General features: G+C 32.0%; 1 protein-coding gene across 1 annotated transcript in view; it reads right to left on the reverse strand.

The window, feature by feature from the left end:
• LOC118199844 (chymotrypsin-like protease CTRL-1) overlaps window positions 1-27,112 on the reverse strand; it is a 60,539-nt gene that overhangs the window by 11,398 nt on the left and 22,029 nt on the right. The window contains exons 2-5 of the mRNA XM_035371706.2: window positions 11,289-11,383; window positions 7,834-8,057; window positions 2,073-2,170; window positions 57-337 (exon numbers count right to left, since the gene is read on the reverse strand). Coding sequence (XP_035227597.1) covers window positions 57-337; window positions 2,073-2,170; window positions 7,834-8,057; window positions 11,289-11,358 — 673 coding nt within the window. The 5' untranslated portion in view covers window positions 11,359-11,383. The remainder of the gene's footprint in view (window positions 1-56; window positions 338-2,072; window positions 2,171-7,833; window positions 8,058-11,288; window positions 11,384-27,112) is intronic.

The following is a 27,112-nucleotide window of genomic DNA, read 5'->3' on the forward strand; positions in this document are numbered from 1 at the left end:
ATTATCAAGGAGTTTAAGTGAAGCTGCAGAGGTAGGGCTAATGTTTATGCACTCACATTCTGTTCTCCTGCCCCAACCTGTGATATAACACGAAGATGACGCCAGAAGCTCTCTTTCCTCTGTCTCCGTGTCTGGAATGCAGATGATGTTTATGTGAGGCTTTCGTCTTACGGGACTGGATAGTTGAAGAAGAGCGATATCGTTCTCTAGCGTCTCGTTGTTGAAGCGGGGATGCAGAACGATTCTCGTTGCATCGAATTCTTCGTGGGGGTGTCGTTCGGCCAGAGACGATACATCGTGTTCCCCGAGACGAACCTTGAGAATTCGAGCTGTAGAACTGTAAAAAGAAAATGAGTTTAAAGCGTGATTAAAATGATATTCGAAATTAAACAGACTATTTCGTTATTTAATTTATAAAGAACTGCTTGTACAGAAGCTTAACTCAGTGTCTTACAAATCCTATTACACTGAGAAGCGAGTGATGGTTTTAGTCTGAATTTAGATGACAAATTCTTAGAAAGGTAAAAATGAGCTTTATATAGAACTTTTTAAATGAACGAAACATACCGCTTGTGCTATAAAATATAACTCCGCTACTTGAGAATATTTAAAATAGTACAAAAATGAAAGTTTAAATTCAAGTCACGTAGTCTGAAATTACACACAAAATAGTCTTTTTAAGCTTTACAAATGGATCACAGCTTGTACCATCCATTTGTACAGTTTGTACCATCCATACGTACAGGTTCAATTTTAAAAACATGTTGCTAAATCAAGTAATTAACGCCGTGCTTTTAAAGCCGGCTAGCTGGCTGAAACTCGAGAAACAGGGGGTGTAACATAACTGCAATGCGAGCTAGAGATAGAACTTCAGAGCTAGAGATAGTACATAACTTCAATGAGAGACTACCAGACGCTGTAACTCTAAAACATTCAAATCTTCGGCTTAAATACGCAGCAACCAGTTTGATTTCTGGTTAGAATTACGGAAAGAAGCTAAAGTAAAAGTTCAGATACTAATAACTACTTAATAAACAATGCTACAAATTAATTTCGTCGGCAACTGCTTTTTTAACTGTGATGAATGCACAAGGTACACAACAAATATGATAGTATGCAAGAATTCAAGAACGCTGAAAAGACTGAAAATATGTGAATTGGAATTTTAATAGTTGCAACTTTGTATTTAAACCTGGTATGTATTTTTTTTTCTGCACTTCGATGCATTTCATAAGCGCTGGATACAACCCAATGCCAATAGTCTGGAAGTTGTAGCATGCAGACAGCATAACAGAACTGTCTGACAAATCTCTGTTCAGAAACAACAAAATGGTTCCTTTACTTTAATGTATATCATGAGCGAGAAGGCACTTCTACCGTTCTGTCGTTTAATAGTGTATGCAGAGAATAATTTTAAACTATTAAACGTCACCCCATATGTATCGTAGATGAATGTCAAACTTAGTTATGTTAAATTCTGATTTGATTAATTGTAATTATGATCAACTTATACGTTTCTTTGTAATAAGTGTATAAAGGCTAGATAGGTTTACTTAGTGTTCCCGACATAATCCCAACAATTAGAAAAGCTTAGAAAGCCTATGGTTCTTTCCAAGCAGCTTATTTCTTCGCTTCACACAAGCATTAACAACGCATGAAAATTGACTGGCATCTCACATAAAATTTCTATTTTATATTTCAACAGTACTCAAGTTACTGTAAGTAATTATTCTTTCATATATATCCAAGTTGACTACTGTTGAAGAATATTTCAGTGGTTAACAGACTGACTGATTATCTAATTAACTAGCATTAAAACTAGCATTAAAGCGATATAAGTTGCAAAGTATAAGAAATTTGCTTACCATGTACAAGATGACAAATAAGAAACAATCTGAGCAAAATAAAAAAATTAATAAAGCTATGATGTACCACTACTATTTCCTCTTTGATTCGATGTATTAGGATGCAGACAGAATGTTAACTTTTAGAAATCATCAATACCAGTGTATAAAGAGAAAACTTGCTGTGTAGTATTTCCGAAAAAGCGTGAAATTAAATATTTCACTTACTAATCATCCACACAATGAGCTGCGGTCAGTACCCAGTATTCGTCCAAAAGCGATCCACCACAGACATACAAATCCAAAGGCTTCTCCAAGATAGCAACCTGTAGGCAATACATTTGTTAGCAATCAAGTCAGAGCATGAAAACTGATAGTTTATGTGTGAGATACTAAAATATATGCTTATTTAAAATTCTCTGTTTCGTTTGAATATTATTTAAAATGTCTTGAATAGAAAGTTTAATAGTAAATTTGAGACGCACGAAAAATCTCTTACAAAATAATTTAGTGCAATGAATCGGCTACAGTTCTTTAGAATGTTATGCTAGTTATAGCAACTTAAGACTATTAATTACTGTTTAATTACATTTAGCCAAAAAATATCAAAATCACAGCAGTATTTTATAACAAAATATAGACTTACTTTAACTATTTCTCTTTATTAATAAATCATGCTACCAATTTGGATTATGGTCAAATAAAATGTCAGTTATTCTCCTTAAAAAGGTCTTTTTAGTGAAGTTTTAAAAAATGAAGTATTTATTACAAAAGGAACATTATGTATAGTCTATTGCTTTAAAACAAGTACTTCAGGCTAATGCCGCGCAGACGGTATAGTGATCAGGGGACCCTGACTGCGATACTAAAGAGCCCGGTTTCGAAACCCGGAGAAGGCATGGGTATAAAATTGTCTGTCCCTTCATAGGGGGTAATGGTGGCCACCTATTAGATACCTCGACAGTAAAATTGTCACCACTTTTGGCTTTAGGAGTGGCGAATGCCGTTATAGGCAACTGTCCGCTATTGGGGAAAAAAAAAAAAGAATTTTCCTTCTTGGGGTGTGTCGTAGTCATGGTAACGACAGTTGAGGCAGATGGTCGAGTCCTCTAACATTTTTCTCCCCATTTTATTTTTGTTTAGAGCGTTTCGCTACGCGAATAGAGTAGGCATGAAAGCTGAGTTGAATTATAGTCTAAAGTGAGATGAAGATTGAAAGTGCTGGGAGGTAATGAACGACACGTGTTACGATCCCAAATGGGGAGGGTACGAAATGCCTTGAAGTGCCTATTTTAAAGAAAGAGATTATAGTAAAATATCCCATAAAAGGATATTAACGCGTTATGTTAGATAGCATGTAAAAGTATAACAGCTTTTCCAGGTTAGTTCCCCAAACTTCTCAACTTCACTTGTACGAAGTCTCAAGTTCTGCAATTCAGTTGAAATAGTGCTAGTGGTAGATAAGAATACTGAACCTTGATATTCATTCCGGATGCGGTTTCCGTCAACAGAAAGAACTGGTCGAATGGGGTTTCATTAATTTCCATGGTGTAACGGATATATAAACCAGTTTCTAGTTAAAAGTCCTTTATCATGGTACGAAACTTAAGAGATATGGTTCTAAAATATTTGCCTCAATAAATAATGAAAAAATAAAACATACAAATGCACTAAAAAGTCAGAAAAATAAATCTAGAGGTCTGTTAATCGATGTTTTATTTTACATCAAAGTAAGATATCTCTCTGCATCTGTCAATCAGTTTAGTTATGATACAAATGTAGTGCAGGCGGGACGAATCCGAAATTTCCCCAAATCTTTCTGATCTGATAAAAAGAAGCAATTTAACATTGAAACTTTTTGATTAAATCAAAATATGAAGGTTGCGTCCAATGAAAAGTAAATTTAGAAAACAGTTTTTAAAATAGGCAGTTATTTCATTAAAAAATGGATTTTTTGAATGATGTGTTATATAATTAAAACTCCTGAATCTTGAAGATCATATTCCAAACAAAATTCAGAAAAAAATATATTCGACTAACATTTTCAGACTTTAATCAACAGTTAAAAATTCAACAGCCATGACTCAACAGTTCAACTGGATAACAAATGGCATCAGGCGTAACGTAGCATTTATATAGCATGACACGTCTTAATTATCCAGAACTTATTAATAGTAGATTATCTAAGTCCAGATATATCGAGACCATTCAACAATTAATAGTTTCGAGAATTTTTTTTTTTTAGCTCATCGAATACTTGCCCTAGTACCAAGTCAAAGAACGATATTAATTATGTTTCATTATAAGTACGTGTTTTACTTGTATAAGTGTGTGCAAACTAGTATCTAATTTCTATTATTCTATAATGTGCTTACATGTTTTATATGTGTTATATATGTGCTTTTATATGTGTTTTACAAGTGTTTTGTATGTATCTTTATATGTGCAAGTGTATGTACTTGTATGTGTATGTATATGCTGTAATTAGTGTTTAACTGTGTCTAACAAACCAAGATGTAACAAATCATTCGCCTATCGATCAAAACTAACGTATTCTTAAGACGCCTCTGTATAACCATGTACAATTACGTAAAATTCTTCAATAAACTCCCGAGGTGGCCTCATGAGGCTCATGGGAGTTACTGCCACTAGATAGGGGAGGGCGCGGGACATATGCCTGTTTACCTCTGCTAAACATCAGGCGTCTCCGTCCTCCGTCACCTGTCACCTGCCGAGGTAGTACATAACATATGCTGTCAGAAACAATATTTTATTCATTACAATGATTCTGAACACATTCATAGAAATAATCAACTGGATACGCCATAAATCACTTGTATTTTAAAGTACATCAGTTAAATACATTAACAAAGAAAATTTAAACAAAGATATAAGCTATTTGGAACTAAGTTTATTGCATTTAAATCAAACAGTTTCTTAAGAAATATGATTACAATTTGTAAGGTAAATAAAGAACATTATACTGCTTGGAATGACAAAATACTTTGGAAATGGTTATTTGCAGACTGCGTGGAAGAATAAATTCAAGATTTTTCTTGTGCAACGGCAAAACCTGTCTTAGCGCACAGATGTAAGTGACATAGTTGCGTAACATAACGTCACGTAATGTAACGGCCCGATAAACTTCGACGGACTCTACTTATGTTCATTTTAGCGTCAAAAAGGTTCGCTGTAGTGCGATATTTGTTCATTAGAATTTGATTTCAAATAACTTGCCGCTTGTTACGACTCAAGCTGCAATCAGCGGGACAAACATACGGCTCTCAAACCGCAGTTTGGTCGCATATGCTTCATTTCCAATATTATGTAATTGCATGAAAAAGCTGAAGAAACCGATAAGTATGAGAAACCTTTTCCTTTCTCTCAGGTATCACAGGCTCTCCTGCCTTCCTCCTCCCCCCAAAAAATCCATTAAATTTTACCATATTAAAATCTGAGAGTTGCAAATAAATTCTACTTTTCGAAGCGAAAAAGTGCGTAGGAGAGAAAAAAATTTAATCGGATGCTTTCAAGCACCAAATTTTATTCACTAGTAATTCTGACTTAAAAGTTTATATTTGAATATACATAGAAATTCTAAAATGAATTGGACGCATAGTTTAGCTGTTTAATTTTCATCGAACGCGAATTACTTACTTGCACTCTCTCAGCGTGTAAATAATATTTATATAAATAGAGAGGATGAATATAAAAAATATCCTTATTAAGAAAATATTTAAAGCTTGCTTTTTCGATGTATTTGTGAAATATAGCTTTTATTCGATTTTATTGCTCAATTATGATTCGAAATGATAAAATACGTATTTGATTTTTAACATTGGGAAACAAATAAATAATACAAATATTTCCAACATAATTATTCCTTTTCATATTTCCTGAAGTTTTTGCACAAATATGAAACATACCATTATCTAATTTATTACATTCCTTAAAAAACATAAAATCATAAATAAAGCATTCAAAAATTGAATTAACACTTAATCTTGGAACCGAACACCATTTATAAAAATATGTTAAGAATTTAATTTAGATATACAGTTAAAAGGTTAAAATTTCTAAGAATTATCTAAGCTACGTAGGAGGTGAAGATGATACTTACATGAGCCGTCGTCAGAGGTTCTAGGAAAATTTAAATATGGTGGAAAATGCACAATGCTAGGTGAATAATCCGTTCAAACACTGCAGTGAGCAAGATTAAAAATGGTACTTCATGGTATAAATTGTAATTCTGAACACTGTCCTTTTTGGTAGCAGTAGATCGCCTTCATCATCATTCACTATTATAGCGGTTTCGAAAGTTTTTTTCGTTGGAGAAGTGGTATCCGCAGTAGAACAGTGGTACTCGATGAAAACTGTTCTTTCTCGTTGCAGTAGATTCATCTGCTTTATCACACTAAACATGTCTATGACAGACTCTTAAAATATCACAGACAGGATTGCCTAACATGGATCGTCCTACAAATGCCACAGTCGGAAGCGGGAACTCTAAATCTAAGTTGAAATTGGAAGTATGTGATGAAAGAAAAGAAGACGTTTACTTCCTTTCCTTCAATACACACTAAATAACAATCTCGAAGATAATTTCTGATGTTTATCATTAAATGGGAAATCTAATCGGTACTTTGCTGCATCTTTATTATCAATCTGGGATAACCGATCCATCTAATCTTTCTTCATTTCATAAAAATTAACTCAGTTCACTCCAGTATTCCGCCTACTTCTATCTGCCATTTATCCACTTTTTCTCTCTTATTCGCGTTCCTGTTTTCCAACGTTTCTTTTTAATTCCTCCAAAACTCCCCAAAGCATCCTCATTTAATAATTTTTCCTTCATTTCTGGCATTTTTCCCCTTTGTTGATAATATTTCCTTTATTTATTATTTTACCTAATTACGAATCGAATTTGACTTTTGACGAAATTAAGATTCCCATGATCTTACATTGGTCGAAGAGTTGGTCGAAGAGCCACACCAATTTCTTGAAACCAAAATAGAATCACACGGGAATTAAAATTATGCAACACACTTTTTCTTCAACGCCTTTTTTTAACTCCCCTTTATCAGTATAGGATACCAGAGCATTAGATGAAACGACACTAAGGAAATAATAGGCCTTATAAACAGTCTGTCTACATTTTACATTTTTATCAGTCCAAAAGCAAATCAAACAATAAAATGGAGTCGTACTTACAAAGGAAACTTTCCTTCAAAGCTACCTCTTACATTTAGCTTGCAACAAATACATTTTTCTGTATATTTCAGGTTCTTTAATTTTAGACCTACTAATTAGTCGACGTTCATATAAAAAGAAGCATTTATTTCAGATCAATGTCCATATTTACATGGAGCCGCAACGGAGTATTAAACCTTTCGGCTCATTAGAACTACTTGGGAATGTTTTCTCTAAGAACTAAAAAGGGGAATGATCCTTTATTCCAACTTCTTTTATTTATCTAGTTTTTAAAGCCCCTAAAAGGCCACTATGTCACAACAAAATTATCTGTCTTTTCTTTCATGGGAATCAAACTAATTATATTATAATAAATAAAGAGTTATTTAGCCTTCCCAGAAGTCAGTTTGCTACATAACAAACTTACTATTTTTTATTATTCAAATGGCATTTTATTTATGTATAAATATTTCTAATTTTTAATGCAAGATAACATTTTCTGACTCATATGGCTACATTATATTTATAATATCTTCACAGTTTAGCCTGTCCTTGGCTAATGTTGTATTATTTAATTCTAATCCTCAAAACAAATATATTTAGTTTGTTTACAAGCACTTTTTAAGAGATTTTAGTAAACTTAAAAAAAAAGTATCTTTAAGTTTTAACACTAGCTGTTTCTTGCTTGGGCAGTGATTCATTTTAATCTTTTGTGTCATCAGAAAAAGTCAGATATTTGATTACGTGCTTTTATGTGTCACCAACAGCAGTAGATTTATATATAGTTTCGAGTACTTACATGCCAAGCCCATTCTCCGGCTTCTGAGACGCCGTCTTTCCCGCTGTCCGCTCCCTTCTGCCCGCAGGAGGACAATTTGCCTTTCTTGGGGAGGATTCCCACGTTCTGCACGTTGGAGTCAAAGAAACAGCATACTTTGTGCGAGTAATCACAGTAGGCAAGAGGTGCCCCGCCTTGTCCCACGCACTCCCAGTATTCCATACAGTCACACTGAAAATCATTGCCTGCAGGACCGAAAAAAAAGGTTAATTTTGGAACGCCGAAAACATGTGTAAATAAATTATCAAGGTACTCTTTTTACATGCAGTATTTTTAAAACATTGCACTGCTAAGTAGTACTTTTCAGTGGTGGGCCCATGACCTCGTTTTAAGGTATGAATCTTGGTTTCATTTCTTGTAAATTGATTGCGTTAGTGGTCTTGTTCATTTCCTTAGCTGGAACTTTCTCTAATTTTTATCTGCTGTCTATAAGTATCGGATAATTACACGCTTTCCTTTTCGCTAAGCTCACTTCCGCAGCTGAAGAAGATGTTCCCTTTAAACTACGAAACTTAATGCAACTTACTTAATGAATTTATACGACTTACACTGATTCTTGTTGCTATAGTATATTTAACCTTTGTCCTTCATATAATCTTTTACATTTATTTAATAAAGAAAACATTTTATTCTTTAATTGGACTGTTTTGAGCAGAAGACTTTTAACAAATATTTTCAGCACGTGAAGTGGCAACAATTTCCGTTTTTCTGCTATGTGAAATTTCTGTAATGAAAACAGTAATACTTTTTCTGCGGTGTCAAAAAACTCATTTTCATGTTGCACGACATTTAAATATCTGGAGTGGGATTCACTGTATTTCATCGGGAATCGAACATTAGATTTCAGTCTTTATAGCAGTACGATTTATATCAACTCTCATTTGTGTACTTAAATGAGTTTACCGATATAAAATTTTAAAAATGTTTACTAAACGTGGGAAAAGGTATTTTAATCGTAAAGTTAAGGATGAATGACTGAAATTAAACTTCACATAATTTGGAAAACCCGAAAACTTTTCAATGTTCTATCAAAATAAATGTAAAGAAAGTTTTACATGCTAAAGCGAATAAATTTGCTTAATTCGTGTAGCTTAGGTTATAAATATGAAACAGAGTAACGAAGAACCGCAGCATTACTCTGAAATAAAGCATTACAACTTTGCTTTAAAATAAACACAGGCAAAAGAGTGTAGCTGGGATTTCGTAATGATCCCAATTACCGAAAGGCCTACCCGTACCTGGCATTATTGAGATATATATGCTTCGACATACAAAGTATCTTCAATAAAGCAAAGCAAGTTTTGGTCATTTTTAAATTTAAAGAAATCAGTTTTGTAAACGTAATTTAACTTTTTACATGTTCTTTTGATCCTATACGAAACAAGTTTCGGTCATTTTTAAATTTAAAGAAATCAGTTTTGTAAACGTAATTTAACTTTTTACATGTTCTTTGATCCTATACTTATGTTTAGAAACATTTACAAGTGGTCATGAAAAATAAAGCAAAAAAAGTTTGATTCTCGTAGGGAAAAAATTGTATGAGAAATTTGATATAGAAATCTGTAATCAGGGGTCATTTACAAATTGAATCATTTACAAGTTGAAAAGCTAAATGTTTGAATTCCTACGCACCTAAAAATAAAATATCATTTAATTAAAGGTTTCTGATGTTTACAGATAACGCGACTAGCATTACTATGCAGATTATTTAGGAAAAATATTAATCTCTCTCTCTCTATATATATATAGATATATAAAGGCTATCGTATTTACAGAATCTTATATTAGAAAATGTGAAAGTGTGTGCCGTTGGATGCAGTCAGCTGATTGAGGTAAAAGGCATTTTTTTTTCTTTCTTTCCTTTCTCCCGCAACCTAAAAGCATAGACAAATTTTTCCCTATCTGCGGAGAAAAATGAGTGTTCTTTGCTTAATTATTATGCTTTAGTTAAAGCAAAGGCAAATTTTCTTAGTTTTCTTACTTCTAAAGGCAAGTTTATATGTAAATTAAACTTGAATTTAATACACATATCAGTAGCAAAAGATTAAATATGATAAGATATGAAGAAACTAAGTTATAAATGGAATTATAAAAACCAGCATTTATTAGGTAACACGTGAGAACGAAGTTATTGATTTCGCATTCTAGGGGGGGAATCTGAAAGGTTTCAGATTTTAAATTTCGTCCAAAGGAGCGTTTTTTAAACATTTTGTGCGCTACATTTATTTATTAAATATCACGTTCTTCGCACTTAGACCATAAAATTCAGTTCAACAGCAATATCGCAAAATAGTTTTAAAATTTCCGATACAGGAGAGACTCGCGCGCTGGAGATAAAAATGTTTTTTCTGTACAACGTTGCCATTGCTCGCTTTGAAATCCTTGAGTTTGTTAATTAAAAATTCGTTAAAGTTTTACAAAATATGAAATCGATCATAAAATAAATTCCAAATTTCAAATTTGGGCTTCCACATGCCCATAATCGTAGGAGAATTACGTCATTCAAAATTCGATATCTCTATGTACCGTTATTTTATCACAATGCGAGAAATAGATATATATTTATGCAGATTTTTGATTATGTAATTTCTTCAGATATAATGCAGGACTCTAACATTTGATGGCAACAGTTTGAAAAGTAAAACGGACATTTATAGTGAACCAACGCAAAATCGCAAAACGAAAACAATAGTCCTTCAGGGGGACAAAGCTCCTTTGGACTAATAATTTTTTTAATGAATTTTTTACGTTTACAAGATTAGGATTCTAAAGTAATAAAACTTCATAAGAATGTTCATAATGTAATTTTATACTTTGAAAACTTATGAATTAGTTACATGTGATGAAAATCCTTCGGTATATCAAATGTAGCAAAATTATATAGAGACATTAGTAAATCACAAAAAATATCAACTTCTAATTATCCTAATTTATTTATACACTGATCTTCACTGCAAACTGGAAATGACGTCAGTAACAGCAAATTTTGGAATTAAATATCTCGATTAATTTTGGTCGTACGGAAATTAAATTTTTTGCGTTTTACTTTTTATAGGGAATATAACATTTTTCTTAAGATAACTATAAAGACCGGAGAACCGTCTAAAAAGCTAAATTTCGTTAATTTTCACAAAGTTGACCAAATGTGAATCTTTGCGTCATTTAAAACATTTCTGTTACTTTAAGTATATATCTGCGACTAACGGTGTGAAAATAAAGGACAGGTAAAGTGCTTTGTAGACACAGTGTAAAATACACGTGTGTATTACACTTTATTAAATGCAATTTCTTTATTACGGATTTATATATAACAATACTGAATAATACCCAATTTAAAAATTATCGGGTTTTAAAATTATTTTTAATGGTAAAAAAGGAAAGTATTTCCGTCAAGAAAGAAATAAAATTTTTGTTACCTTCTTGGGATTGAATCAGTTCAAAGAAGAAAAAGACTATTGGAGCAACTTTCAAAAAATAAAAAGGCATCTTCTCCAAAGGATTTGCTCCAAAGCTGTGAATAAATAATATATATTATTAAAAAACAGAAATTTAATTATAAATATTTCGAAGTCAATGGCTACATTTTAAAGTTCTGATAAATTAATTGCTGTAAAATTTTATTATTGACATAAATAATTTTAAATTGTAAAGTTTCCTTTCTTGTTGTTTTCAACTGTTACCTCTTTAGAAAAAGAAAACAAGTTTAAAAACTATTGGGTTATTTTAAAGCAGGAGTACATGAAAAATGAGGCCCTCGCCGGGACTCGAACCTGAACCTCTTGAATACGCGTCGAGTGTGCTACAGTTACACCACGAAGGCACGAAGAGAGGATGTAATTAATAAAGCTAGAAAGGGCTTCCAATTCTCAAGAGGCTGGCTGGTGTTAAATGGGACTGCGGCAGAGACACCCTAAATTTAACCTATAATATTTACATCCAGCCGGTCTTAAATCATTGTACTGAAGTGCTTGTCTCTGTTTCTTGTTAATGATAAGACTTTTGGAGATCTTTCAGAACCAAGCTCTAAGAATGATTACTGGTGGAGTTGAAATTACCCCTGTGTTGGCCTTACAATTTTTGATCAAATGTGATCCCACAATTAATATGATACAAAAAAGGGCTCTTGTTTTGTATAACAAGCTAGTTAGGCTTCCAAACGATGCCTTTTGGATTGACTACGATTTTAATTCAAAACGCAGTTCGAAGATTCAGAGAGATTTTATACAATGTGTTCGTGATAGTAAATGTTACCAAATTATTAATGACTTTCTGATTGAGTTGCTTATTCCTCTCTGCCCGTTTCATTACATGGATCTCGATGTAAGGTTGGATTTAACTCAGCAAATTAGAAAATTGGATCTTCCTCCCGAAGCCTTACGGGCGATAGCTTTGGAGACCATCCATAACCGTTACCCTTCCGATAACTGGTTACATGTGTATACTGATGATTTGCTTTCTGATTTTTCTCAAGGGGCCGGAGTTGGCTTTAGTGAATCGAACATTAGATTTCAGTCTTTATAGCAGTACGATTTATATCAACTCTCATTTGTGTACTTAAATGAGTTTACCCATATAAAATTTAAAAAATGTTTACTAAACGCGGGAAAAGGTATTTTAATCGGAAAGTTAAGGATGAATGACTGGAATTAAACACAGGCAATTAACACAGTGTAACTGGGATTTCGTAATGATCCCAATTACCGAAAGGCCTACCCATACCTGGCGTTATTGAGAGATATATATTTTTATTTTTAGAATTTTGTTAGTTTGTTTTCACCTTCCGATTGGAAATTTCACGATTCACTTTGATTATGTCAATGGAACAACTTTTAATACGACAAAACACCTTTAATAAAGTTGTGATCCTTTCTGATTCTGTTCTGCACTACAGGCTCTTTCTTCTAATGAAAAGGTTGAGAACCTCGGCGTCCTAAGATGTAGGACTTTACTTGAGAATTTTACTAATGCCCTTCCAGCGGATTCCCTTCTACTGTGGCACTGAGGGACATGAAAGGGCTGATTCTCTTGTCAAGAAGGCATCTTCTGTTCTTCACACACCCCTTGTGAAATTGCGATTCCATTCAGCTAAATTGGAAATAGCTAGGATTTCCAGGTGTTCTCTTGATGATACAGCTTTGCATGTTTCAAATACCAGATCTTGATATATACTCTTTTCTAGACCACAACTTTTCCTGCCTCGCTTCATGCGGCTGCAGTTGCGACTTTTAGAATGTTAACTGGTCACGATTGCCTCATCTTTTTCGTTTTAACATTGTAGACTCTCCTACTACTGAGAAGCTCAGTAGTTCTGTAATATAAGAAAACTGATTACTGAGAAAATTTGAGAGTTGATTCTAAGAATTTTTGAGAAAGCTCAACAAGCCGATTACTTGAACATTTCAGATTTCGCATATTTTGTAAAACTCTAACGAACTTCTGATTAACAAACTCAACTATTTGAAAGCGAGCAGTGGCAACACTGCACGGAATAAAACACTTTTATATCCAGCGCTCGAGACTGTCTATTGGAAATTCCAAATATATGGTGTTTTTAAATATTTTGTGATTTTGCTGTTGAATCAAATTTTATATGGCGTAAGCGAGAAGACATGATACTTAATAAATAATATAAACACACAAAAAGACAAAAAAAAAGTTTTGTAAAGACATCCTAGTAAGAAAACTGAAGATTAATATGATGGACCGAGAAAAGACAAAAAAAAAAAAAACAGAATTATATATGCCAGCACTTAAAGGTGCATCGGAAATTCTGTATATTGAGTAAGTGCGAAGAAAATGGTGCTTAATAATAATGCTAAAAAAATGGATTAGCAGGAGAAAGGCCAACCGCAGACTGCTACACTGCGAGGTAAAAAATCTTAACAAATCTTTCTGGGCGATCGTTAAGAGCTGAAAGTGTTCAGGTTTTTTTCTTTTTCTTTTCTTGTGTGACATAGAGCTCGTATTTTCTTCTCAATTGACTTAAATTTTTGTTTAACTTGGCTTAATAGGTAGTCAACAGATTTCTGCTGTTGTTTACGCATTTTTCTGTGTGTTTGTGATAAATTTTGACCCTTTGTATTGTGTGAGATGTCATTTTATAGCTTTTAAATCTTGTGGTACGTAAAAATGACTGCATTGTTAAAAAAAAGAAAAGGCAGTCACGCAAAAGATGTTAAACTGCACAAAAAGGCACCGTTATGTTTGCCCTATAATAAAATTGTCCATAAAATTGTTTTCTTGACGAAAGCGTTGATTATAACATCACGCATTTCGGAGTCTGTTTGGGGACAATAGCATTCACTACTTCCTCTAAACCTGGTATAGTCTTATAAATAATATCCGTAAATACATTCAGTCCCTTCTCAAACAACCGGCAAAAAGACTTTAAAATGCATGTAGTGCCATTTGCATGTTTGACTTTAAAATGCATGTAATGCCGTAAATGCATGTAGTTGCCATTTGGCAACATACTCGTATTTACGTAATCATGTAATTACGTAATCTCGTAATCATGCAAATCAAATCGAAACACAAATTTTAGCTTACTGCATATAGTATAACTAGAGATTACAATACCGGTATACCGGGATACCGAATACCGGTATTTCGAGCCATTTGTACAATTTTGCAGTACCGGTATTCGCAAATTCAAATACCGTTTTTTCGGTATTTATTATAAATTTTTTAAACTGTCTCCACTATATGTTCAGGGGTCGCTAACATAGCAAAATAGTACTATGTTTTTTTTTATGTCTTCCTAATGGGCGAAATTAATTAGACTGTGAATACAAAGTCGCTTCGTACAGTCTAGAGAAGTGATACAATATGTGAATCATCCAAGGAGGCGGGCCAAAAGTGTCCTGTCCTATTACAGCTCAGAGCGATACTGCACACGCGCAGAATTCGTATTCTGATATTCGTATGTGTGAAAACAAGGTTGTTGGGAAGAAAGTGCGTAATATTTCGAAAAATTTCGATATTTAACTGGTGATTTTGTTATTCACATTGTGTTTGCATATCATACTTTAGGGTTCAAAATATTTTTCAGTTATTATATACTCATAATTAATAAACCCAAAATAATAAATAAGAATAACTTTTAAAAACATAAAAAATCTGTTTATAATACTTCGGTTTGGTTTCATTACTTATATGATGAAAAGAATATGGTGGCACAATGTAAAAACTGTTCAAGAGTTATTAAAGTGAATGGAGGAAGTACAAGTGGATTCCATACACATTTAAAAAGGAAACATGATACAAATTAGTTAAAGCAGAAAGAATCTAATTGCGAGGAAGATTCAAATTTAAGCACTGTTTCTAAGCCCAAGCCATCAGGCATTTTAGATTATTTTTTTTAAAAAAAGATAATTTGGATGAAATTATAAGTAAAATGACAACATTAGATGGTTTGCCATTTCGAGTGTTTTGCACTTCTACTGAATTAAGAAAATCATTATCCATCGATTAACACTATAAGAAGAACTGTTATAAACTACAGTAGAAGATATTGATGGAGCAACGGTTATTATAAAAGTTGGAAAGTAGGTTGGTGCAAATCAGCAATTGTGCTATACTCATAGAATTCAATTAGGAGTAATACTAGATGTATTATACCCAAAAAAATGAAGAACAGAAGAACTCAAATACTGTGGATATAGAAACTTCTGATTACGACTTTGAAGAGAGTGAGAGTGATACTGACAATGAAGATAATAATAATGTGATTGTTGAAGAAGATAGTGTTAATGAGGATGAAATATTAATTCATCAAGAATTGCTTCCCATAATTAATAAAGTTCGAAAAACTGTTTAGATTCTAAATGTTTTCCCCTACAAAAAACGCCTTATTACAAAAATACATAGTGACTGAAAATAAAACAGAAGATATGTTAATATTAGATTCAAAAACACGTTGGAGCAGTTTACTCCTGTTATCAGCCGATAGATGGCATTGTAGAAAAGCCGCCGACAGGGGGCGCACGATGGCACTCGAGAATCGGAAAGCGAGGGAATGTGATTAAGGTTAAGTATGTTCCGTAAAGATTTGTATATATTTATTGTAATAATAAAGCATTTATAAAATGCAAGAGTTATCCCGATTGAATGAAAAGTGAAAGCCCAACTTACCCCTAACCCTCCTGAGATTAATAACGGAGATTAAAGCTAACATTTTAGAAGCGGGATGATTGATGCAATCACGCATTGAATGACTCGCGTACCAAGAACGTGCAAGAAGGGGTAAGTTTCGTTTTTAAAGATTTGAATGCATGCGAACTGTAGAATAATTCTAACAGTATTAGCAGTATAGAATTATATTATTAGGTAATATTATGGATGAGAATACAAAGAAAGCTTTAGATAAAGCAAAAACGAAACGTAAAACTTTACGAAGGTTAACAACACAAGTAATTAACAAAATATCTGAATTATTGGAACAGGATATTGTAGATATAAAATCATTAGAAGAATGTGATATGAATCTACAAGAAAAAGCAGATCAGATATTTAAGTTAAATCAAGAATTGAGAATTTTAATTCCTGAAGTATCTGATCTGAAAACAGAAGTCGAGAATAATCAGGAATACAGAGAAAGTATCATCTACACGAAATCGAAAGTTAAGAATTATCTTGAGAATTCAGATAGAAATAAGGCAGATTTGGCGTTGAAGAATAATTCTTCACTTATTTCGAATAGTGAACCAGACAAACCGAGAATAAATGTGCCGAAACTTCATGTAGAACCGTTTGAGGGTAATTTAGAGAAGTTTCAGGAATTTTTGTCACAGTTTGATAATGCGATTCACAGTAACGAACGCTTATCTTATAAGGTATTTCTCCTACTTCCCTAGCGTGCCTTCGTGGTGTAACGGTAGCACCCTGGGCCGGTATTCCAGAGGTCCGTGGTTCGATTCCCGGCGAAGGCGGTTGCATATTTTTCATCTTTTTTGCTTCCAATTAACCTAATGACTATACAATCTAAAGTAGATAAATATAATTATCTTAAAGCTTGCTTGAAAGGACCAGCCTTAATTAGTATTCAAGGACTATTGATATCAGAAAATAATTATGATTTAGCATTTGAATTACTTAAAGAAAGATACGGGAAAAAAGAAATTATTGTAAGATCTTATATTAACCATTTGTTAAATTTAAATGCAGTAAAATCAGCTTCGTATTTGAAACAGTTAAAGGAGTTATACGACACGATAAAAATCCAAGTACGAGGTTTACAAACTCTTGGTGTCTAACTGAATTCATATGGAGGTTTGTTGTTTTGCTACTAACCAAACTTATTCCAGATTCCATTGTGCTAGATTTTTATAGACAGCATGAAAAAGACGATTCTTGGAATGTAACAGAATTACTAAAATTTCTTAGAAGAGAAATAGAAACGCGAGAACAAACATTTGTGTTTCGACAAACAAGGGAAAATAGTGAATCATTTAAAAGCATAGACTATAAATTGTCACTTAATAAATTTTTGGAAAAAGGGAATAGATTCCAGAAATTTAAAGGGAAGCAGCAAGATTCGATTCCTAACGCAACCGCACTGTTTCAGAAAATTTACATTTTTTGCAATAATTCTGAGCACAGTTCCGAAAATTGTGATAAGGAACGCGAACAGAAATCAGAAAGTTTGAAACGGAACGGGAGATGATTTTATGTCTGCAAAAAAGTCACGCGGTCCGTTTATCTAAATAAAAAGAGCGCTGCTTGACATGTAAGCGTAAACATTCTAGCTTGATTTGTCACGCCAAATGCCTCCCGCTTCAGACAGAGAGTCGCGAAGAAATGAAGAATGACAAAATGAAAGATCAAAATAGTGTCGCGATGAATCATGATGTGATTTGACATTTCAACGTATTTGAAGAAAGCAATAATTAACGACAGTGAACCGATCGAATGTTTGATAGATACTGGAAGCGCCCGAAATATCGAGGGCCATTTATAATAACCGAAATATTACCTAGCGATACCTACAGAATAACTCAACTAGAAGCGAAGAATCGAGGTAGCTACTTCACTACCACTGCTCATGTGAACCAGCTGAAGCCATGGAGGTGCGATCCCAGCTCTGACGATGATGATGACGACGGCGACGATCAAGATACTGACCAGTTATCAAGCTTGATTCCTCAACGGAATCTAATCAGATCTGTTTGTAAGGACTGATGGAAGTGCTCTCTCCTGTGATTAAGGTGATATCTTTTCTTTGTGTGTGTGTGTGTGTGTGTGTGTCTGCTTATCTACGTATGTTTGCTGATAGGAAACTTTAGAAACCTTGAACTTTTAAACATTAATTGACTTTGAACTTTTTTTGAACATTAGCTGAAAGACTTTAGTACATTTGTTTTGAATCATTTTAGGACTGATAAAAATTTAGTTATTTCATATATATATCACGTATTTAGTAATGATTTACAGAAAATTTTCGATTATTATGCTAATGTATCAAAAAATATGTGAATTTATGTATGTGAAACTATTTGAGTAAGTTTATTAACATATCAAATTTTAGTATAATGTGAATTCTTCTTAGTGTATTAGTAATATGTATGCTAAGTATTGTGTATAAGAGTTGAAGTAGAAAATGTATTAATTATAAAATTGATTTGTACTCAGAACAATCGGGACGATTGTCAGGTCAGAATGACCGAATGTTATCAGCCGATAGATGGCATTGTAGAAAAGCCGCCGACAGGGGGCGCACGATGGCAATCGAGAATCGGAAAGCGAGGGAATGTGATTAAGGTTAAGAATGTTCCGTAATGATTTGTATATATGTATATATTCATTGTAATAATAAAGCATTTATAAAATGCAAAAGTTATTCCGATTGAATGAAAAGTGAAAGCCCAACTTACTCCTAGCCGTCCTAAGATTAACAATGGAGATTAAAGCTTCTAATGACGGAACAATTTTTGAAACTGAAAAATCCAATCCAAAAAGCAAAAATCGACCTAACTCTGCAAATTAATTTTTCCGATAGTGAATTCGACTTCATATACAGAACTGCATCAGCTCTACTTCCAATAAAACTGGATGTGGAGACATTGCGTCGGAAGGATTCTAATTTATTAACAGCTAATGCAACAATAAATTTCCTGTTGCAGTCACTGAAAGAACGGCACACATCACTATCTGAAGAATTTTATATTACATTGAAAAATCGCACAGAAGAAAGGCATACCGAAATAGGAAATGTCTTACAATATTTGCATAATTATAATGATTTTAAAAATAAAAATGAAAAAGAAGAAAAGAGACTAACCAAATCAAATTTGATCAAGTTTATAGTAAATTAAAAAAAAATTTTTTTACCCACAAACCTATCCACATTCAGAAGAATTCGGTGCAGTTGTCGAAGACGATCGATGATGATACTAATGTCGATATCGATAGTGAAAAGAAATTGTCTCCTGAACAAAAATTATAATTAGGGATTACCAAAAAAATTTCAACCCCCCCCCAAATACACAGAAATCAGTTATATCCAAAAAACCATCCGACGAGAAATCGATTTATTTGAAAATGAGAGATTTAGAAGTAAATACTTGGAAAAAGTATAACGCTCATTGCTAACAGTACTACCAACTAGCGTAGATATTAAAAGAGCGTTTTCGTCAGCTGGTAATTTTTGCACAAAATTACATTTCAGGCTTAATGACAGTACAATTGATTCATTATGTTTTTTAAGATCACATTTTAAAAATTTGTAATAGTACCACAGACTGAATAGTGAGTGATATTTACACTTTTTTGTGATTTAAATACATAAGATGTTCCTTGTTTAATTACCTTTTTGTGATTCGTTATATACTGCTATAGTTTATAAGTTACAAATGATTTTTTAACTTATATATTTATTCTCTCTAATAAAACTGGCAAATAAAACAAAGAAACGCCCGTGTTTTCTTTCTTTTTCCAAAATTCCTACTACCGGTATAAAAATGGTATTCCGGTATTAAGTTCTAAAAATTATCAAATACCGGTATTGAACTTTCGGTCGGAAATTGCAATCCCTATTATTAAACATTTGCCTATCATATTTTGTTTTGAAAAAGTGAATAACATTTTTTCAAAAATTGGAATAAAAACTTAGTTTAGATATTTTTAGTATTTTTCCTATTTTAGTTGATATTAATTCTAATGTATTTTTGACTTTAAAAATAATAATGCATGCATTTAAGGGTTAAAGGGGATCTAAAGCCCTTTTCAAATTTGTTGCCTCTAATGTTACGTTGAAAGTTCGCTAATTACCAAAATAATTACGAAAAAAGCGCACCAACTGGAATATTTAGACAAATTTGAACCTCAGAATATACTCATTTGTACAAAATTGTACAATCAAATTACAAGATAATTTGAAATAAGTTTCCATTCTTTCTTTTTACAGATGAAAATTATTCCGGGTCATTTTTGGAGGCTCTAAGGTCCTGAAAAAAGATTTAGGATTAAAAAAATCGAATATTAGCGTTTTTATTAGTCCATTTTCTTGAAAGTTAACCTAAAAACTGCTGAACGTTTTAACTGAAAGCTTTAGAAAGACTGTTTTTTATTCTTAACATTTTTAAAAGTTTCTTTTTAAAATCCGATTTTTATATGAAGAATGATAGAGATTCGATAGATTAAAAATACATTTAGATACCGATTCGGATTCGAGCAAATTTAGGATTCGTTCTATCTCTATTTTAAATAGTTCAATAAATTACAAGAGAAATTAGAAGTATTTAGCAAAATAAAGAAAAAGGGAATTATTCTCTTATTTTAATTTCTTCCTTTTAAATGAAGACAATCAGTAAAAATTGAACGAAATATGTTTGTTGATAAAATAGTTTTATATTAGAGTTTGACGAAATACACTAAAATTTCTTTGAAAAACCAAAGTTCTATTGAAATCTGAAAACAGATAAGACTTCTAAACATTTCTAATTCGCCTCAGGTTAAAATTCCGACGAGCAGCCAACTTATCTTAGGAATCAATCAAATTTTCTTTGAAAAAATTCCAGGAAGCCATGTCTCCCTTGAGAGATAGTCCTGGCATGACGAAGTAACTAACCTAATATAAACTTCAATTTTAATTAAATTTAAGGATTCGATAACCGATGGGAGATCATTCTAAAACTTGAGATACAACTTGTTTCATACAGAAGTCCTATGCACTTCAAGAGATTCTGGCACGGATATCTCTTAAGTATCATTAAGATTTTCTGCTGGAAATACCTCACTTGAAAACAAAATGAAAACAAAGAAACAATGAACACTTTATTATTTCGTACACTTCTAAATCAAGCTGTACAGAATATTCAAAATAGAGCTTTCGAAAGTGAAGCGCTTTAGTAATGCAGCTGAACTTCCAGTCATAAAATTTCTGAAATTAAAATGGAGAATCTTATGTGCACACTTTCTGCAAAGCAGACAGGAAGATTTTAAAAATACAAAATATGACTTTTATACGATCCATGGAAAATTTTAATTAGTAAAATGTTTATTAAGCTGTAAAAACTGGAATAGAAGTTCCATGCCTATACTTGAAAAAGTTCACCAAGATATTCGAGAACAAAGTAAACTAGATCAGATCATTTATTAACCATATTTTTGACCCAAATTATATACTCTCTAAATGTTATTCAATTTAGGAAGCAATATAAACAACAAAATAAAATCTGCTCATTTTAACTATTACCTGTTCCGTTAAAATGTACTAATTACCTTTGTGAATTTTAGGCAGTAATGTCTTTATTTTTTACTTAACGTATATTGAATATTTTGCTTATTGGAAATTTTATTCTATGTGATTAATACTATAAAATTGTCAAATTATGCGTTTAATGAGCACTACTACTCCTAGCTTTGGAAATCTTTTCACAGAATTATGTCTTTCATCAGTTAAGTTAGTCTGTGAGTTGCCAATGCTATTTGATTTAGCTATTTGGAAATAAAATAGTGTGTATAAAATAAAATAGTGAAAAATGTTATCTTACCCTCTTTTCCGCACGCTTCGAGGTTAAGTAGAAGCGCGATCGGCTAGCCAATTGGGCGGTCCTAAGTTCGCATCCCTGGAAGGACACTGCATATTTTCACGCCTTATGCTTTGAAATAAACCTAATGATTCTGCAATGACACCCGAACGACAAAGCGGTGGACTATAATGTGTCATCACTCGGATTTGGCGATTGGGTGCTTACGTTCTCAGTCAGCCTTTAAGTTGGAAAGAATTTTTCCCTTTTTGCAGCGTACCTTACTCGGTGTTATTGGAAGCACGTTCGGCTAGCAAGATCGAATCGCGAAAACAGCATTGCACATTTTTCACATCATCTGCTCTGAAGTAAACCTTGAAATGAAACTACGTTTTTGCTCATGGTTGACACTGCGAAACATTTGTATGTCTATCACGTGATCCACTCTTACCAGTACGTATAAATGAAGATAGTCATTATAATAAAAGCCTTATGCATTTAAATTAGGGGAAAGATGAAAAATATTTCAAAATGAGGAAAGAGTGTTATTTCGAGTATTTTACTTAAAGCATATATCGCCAGTTCGTCATTAAATGCATCATAATGGAAACTTCAATTGATTTTTTTCAAAATACCTCTGAAAATAATGAGTTAGGATTTAATTTTACAGCAACAGACAACTGTAGGCATTCTTTTGGGAGATGTTTTTGTTACAGACAGATAACATTTGCGTCATGCAAGAATCATATGATATGGATTAATTTTGAAATTAGTTTAGAGAGTTTTTTTATAAGCAGTTACAATTTTTAGTTTAGAAATATTCCAAATTAAAATTAGTTGTTTTTATTTGCATGATTTTATCCTATGTACATTTGTGTGTATGTATATATATATATAAACTAAAATGACTAAAATTTCAGCCTTATTTACAAATTATTTAACATTTTCTGAGAACAACAAAATCTAAAGCTAATGACTTTAATCGAGTGTTTAATAAAAATTTAAGCGTTGTATAATAGTATAACATTCATAGTTTACATAATGAAAATGTAAAAGGAAAAAAAAATCTTGAATTCTGATAAAGTTAAAAAGTTTAGTTTTAACTATTATAATGTACGATTGCTACAGTAAAAGTATTTTAACAAAAACTACGAAATATTTGTTTATCATAAAAATAATTACCACTTCACAAACAAGTTTTAAACATTTTGTCATAAAAATATACTAACACACTTGTAGTTAGCATATCTTCCACAAATATTTTGCATTTATATATTTTCATTTTCTTCTGAGGCAAAAATTTTTGCCTTTGTCATATTGCATTTAAAAATACTGGCAACGTAATAGGAATAATATTTGTGAAGAATAAATTTTAAAGCTAAAAACGAATAAATATTTATGACAGTTACAGAATTTTACATAAAAAAAATTAGGATGGAAGTAAAGTGGTTTAAGAAAGGTAAAGAATAAAAATAGTACGTACATTTCTTCAGAGACATTTAGAAAATGACTGTTTATTTTTTTTAAAGTAATATACAACAGAAGCAAAATATTTTATTAATTGTTGCAAATAATAGAAGTTACAAAATTTTCATTATCAATATTAAAGCATTTTTCTTGCTTTTATTCAGGAACTTAATAAGAAGAAATAATTATAAATATAAATATTATTACCGGAAGTGGTAACTATCTTGGTTTTCAGGAAATTACGAACGATATACGTTTATTTTTTTCCCTGCCATAAATTATCAAAATCACGGTTTATAACCTCCTTGCATGTTCAAGTTTCTGTTTTGGAACTTTGCAATTGCAATAGAGCGAGCATTTGCATTTCTGGGTTTAGTTTGCAAAATCACAGGGCGTAAAGTATATTGTATTTTGTCTGTTATTCCTTGTGCTATCTTCAGTATAACCATCCAAGCAAGAAGAAGAAGGAACAGTTCGATGTAGCAGAGTACTCTCAAAATTGATCTAATTTTAAGCTCAAAATTCTTAATTTCTTCAGCTCTTTTGGGCAAAATTATTCCTTTTGACGGAACAGTTTTAGTTGCATTTAATTGGCACATTTTTAGATTTAAAAGTAATTGTCTCCACCGCAGGCAAAGCAAAAGTGCGAACCATACGCAAGATTTCTTTAGTTAATATAATTAAATGGCTGACTGCTGAAAAAGAACGTTCGTGCGTTGCCAACGTCGTTACGGTTTTATCTAAATGTTTCATAATAGCAAATAAACAATTTCGAAAAGACATTAATCAAATGCAGTTGTTTGATAAGGACATATATTTTACAAAGAATATTAGTATTAGGTTCTATTATAATTCCTAAAATTTAAATAAAATTACGATTTTAATACGCTTTTGTGAAATATCTATAAATGAAAACTTACTGGCGTAGTCTAGTGAAAATTAAATTCGCATTACAACTATTGAAAAAAAAAAAAATAATAACCTAGATTGTAATTTAGCGCCCTCTATAACTTTGATATGAATAGGAGAACTATGACTTCCACATGCAATGGCAACGTTCTTTTTAAAGTTTCTTTCTTTGTTATTTTAATTATTGAATAATAAATTCATATATTCTAATTCTAACGTAAATACTTTTAAATGAAATTCTTTAGCAACAACTCATAACCTACATAAATTGACCAAAATTAAATGAGCTATGGGGTTCAGCAAATGTGATATAATTTTAGATTTTTAGGAAAAATTAGCTTTTATTTACACTAATATTAGTGAGATGAAATTGCTTTTCAGAATGCAATTAGAATCAATGTGTGAAAAATTGATCAATAATACGGAAATATCTGAATAGAATTTTAAATATAAATTTGTGTATTTTAGGGTTGGAGTAAGCGAAGATTTTGAATTTTAACGACTCTTGAAAACGACATTTTGCGTCGAAACACAATGCATTGTATCACTTTTCAGATTGTTGTATAATTTCATTAAAGAAGAAGATATTTACTAGAATCTTGAGCCAATTCACTAAACGATTAAATATTAACTCACAATAAATTAACACAGAAAAAAATTAAGAATGAAAAAATAGTTATTTTAACAGTTTTTAATTTTAATATCATTATTAAAAAAATCCTTTTCAAGATTTGGAAACTAAAAAACTAATTGATTAAACAAGTTTATAAACGTTTCTTTTGAAATTACTCTTTTAGCAATCAGCAATACAATCATTATGATTTATATTGACATGTTATGTCTTGTACTTTCAAGCTAGTATGCGTAATATTTGAGATATAGCTTCAACCAAATGCTTTCGAGGATAATTTTTATTCAGCAGCCGTTATCTGTGATTTCTTGGTCAAAACGAATGGTTATAGAATATTAACATCAACATTAGCTTATAGCATAAACATCAGTCAGTTTTTCTGAGAAAGTTCTTTACGAATGCATCCCCTTCTAGACAAAATGCCCTCGTATACTTTGCTATTATTAATTGAAAAACTATTAAAATTATGAACATCGTTTGCAGAATATGTCCGAAATTTTTAAACTGCTGCATTATCTTAATCTATGCATTTATCATACATATTATGCATTTATCATACAAGCAACTACATTAAGTCTTGCCATTGCTGGAAATAAAATCATTATCTTATGGAGGATGATTTGCAAATAGGCAGCTACCAGACTGCTATCATTTAGCATAAAGCAAGATCTTTAATTTATTTTGCATGCATAATTGCTCTAAATTAAGCTAATTAAATGCAAGACTCATGCTGGTTATCATTTAAATTTAACCAGTAAACTAAGGCCGTTAAGCACTATAGTTTGATCCCGATTCGAAGCTTGGACCACGGTATCGCTTAATGCACGTTTTGCGTCTTTCCGAATGTGTAATGTAAATACTAGCTAAATTCCTACAGGAAGTCTTCCGTGAAAAGGCATCCCTTAGAAAGATCATCCTTATGTACTTTGTCATAATCTATTAAATAAATGACGATTACATTACCGAGTTATTAAGAAAATGAACTTAAATAGACGAATAATTTATAGTTAATCCAGATGATAATTATGAGCTGCAAGATTTCATTCAAAGCTTAAACACGCTTATTCAAATTTAATTAAAATAACTTCACAGAAGTTAAAGCAAATATTGAATTATTCAAACTTTTAAAATACATTTAACTCTGATAAATTTCCCTAGAATTAATAGTTAAAACACCTTAATTTTGAAGACATATGAAGTAGGAATATGAAGAAGGACATTTAATTCATAACATATCAAAATCATAATTCTTATGATAATTTGAAGCTTGGTTGCAATTCATAAAATATGCTTCTAATGAACGTATATTATGTAACTTGTACAGAATCATCAATTTGTAAAAACTTTCACGATATTTTAAACTTTTATTTTTAACATATTTCGAATTTTTAAAATTTTTACTGGCAAACCTCTTTACATGTATCAGACAGTGATCTAAAGTTTTCACATTGGAAATTTTACCATTGTTGTTATCTTCATATAAAAGTATCTTAACTTTACAGTTTCGAGCAAGTTTGATAATCAGTAGTTACTTACTGCCTGTTGAAATTTTATTTCTTATGCGAAATAATGTAAAAATAATGATAAGGAAAATATTTTTTTCCGATGTATACAAAGCGCTTTTGATAAAATCTAAATACAGAAACATCCACAAACATAACAATACTTCATGCCGAGGATTATAGCCATGCATGTCGTTGACCCCTTTCGCATTTGAAGAACTAATCTCAGCCCACAAAGTCACGACGTTTTGCTTTCTTTACCTCACTGAACTGCCTATTTTGCATGTTTTCCATCCTAAACGTCCGAAAAGAGTTAAATTCACTCTTTTGTTATATCACACAGCCGCAAAGAGACCATTCCTAGGTGCACTTTGTAAACATGAACATATCGAAAGAGCTTTAAAAGCCTGCCTTTTGCTCAAAGTGGATCGTTTTTCACACGGATCTAACCACCGTTCGCAAGAAAAAATGGAGAAGAGTCATAAGGTAGTCTTTCAACTCGTTTCGCTCCAGTGATCAAGTTGCAAAATGGCAAATTTTAATGTATGTACAGAAAGGATCAGATGTGTTTAATGTCATGTCAAACAAGTGTAATCGCGAATTACATGGGCACTGACTCTTCTGTTCTAAAATAAAATCGGAATGCTCTATAAAAAGGCTTCCCGCTTTTGTTTCGAAACACTGCCATTAAGCAAGATAAATGTTACCGGACATTGTTTCCCAAAAAACTGCAGAATAGTTCTCCCATCATTTATTATTATAAT

The sequence above is a fragment of the Stegodyphus dumicola genome, chromosome 12 (assembly GCF_044657685.1).
Source record: "Stegodyphus dumicola isolate Sdum_Otavi_A_Nest chromosome 12, ASM4465768v1".
Lineage (NCBI taxonomy): Eukaryota > Metazoa > Arthropoda > Arachnida > Araneae > Eresidae > Stegodyphus > Stegodyphus dumicola.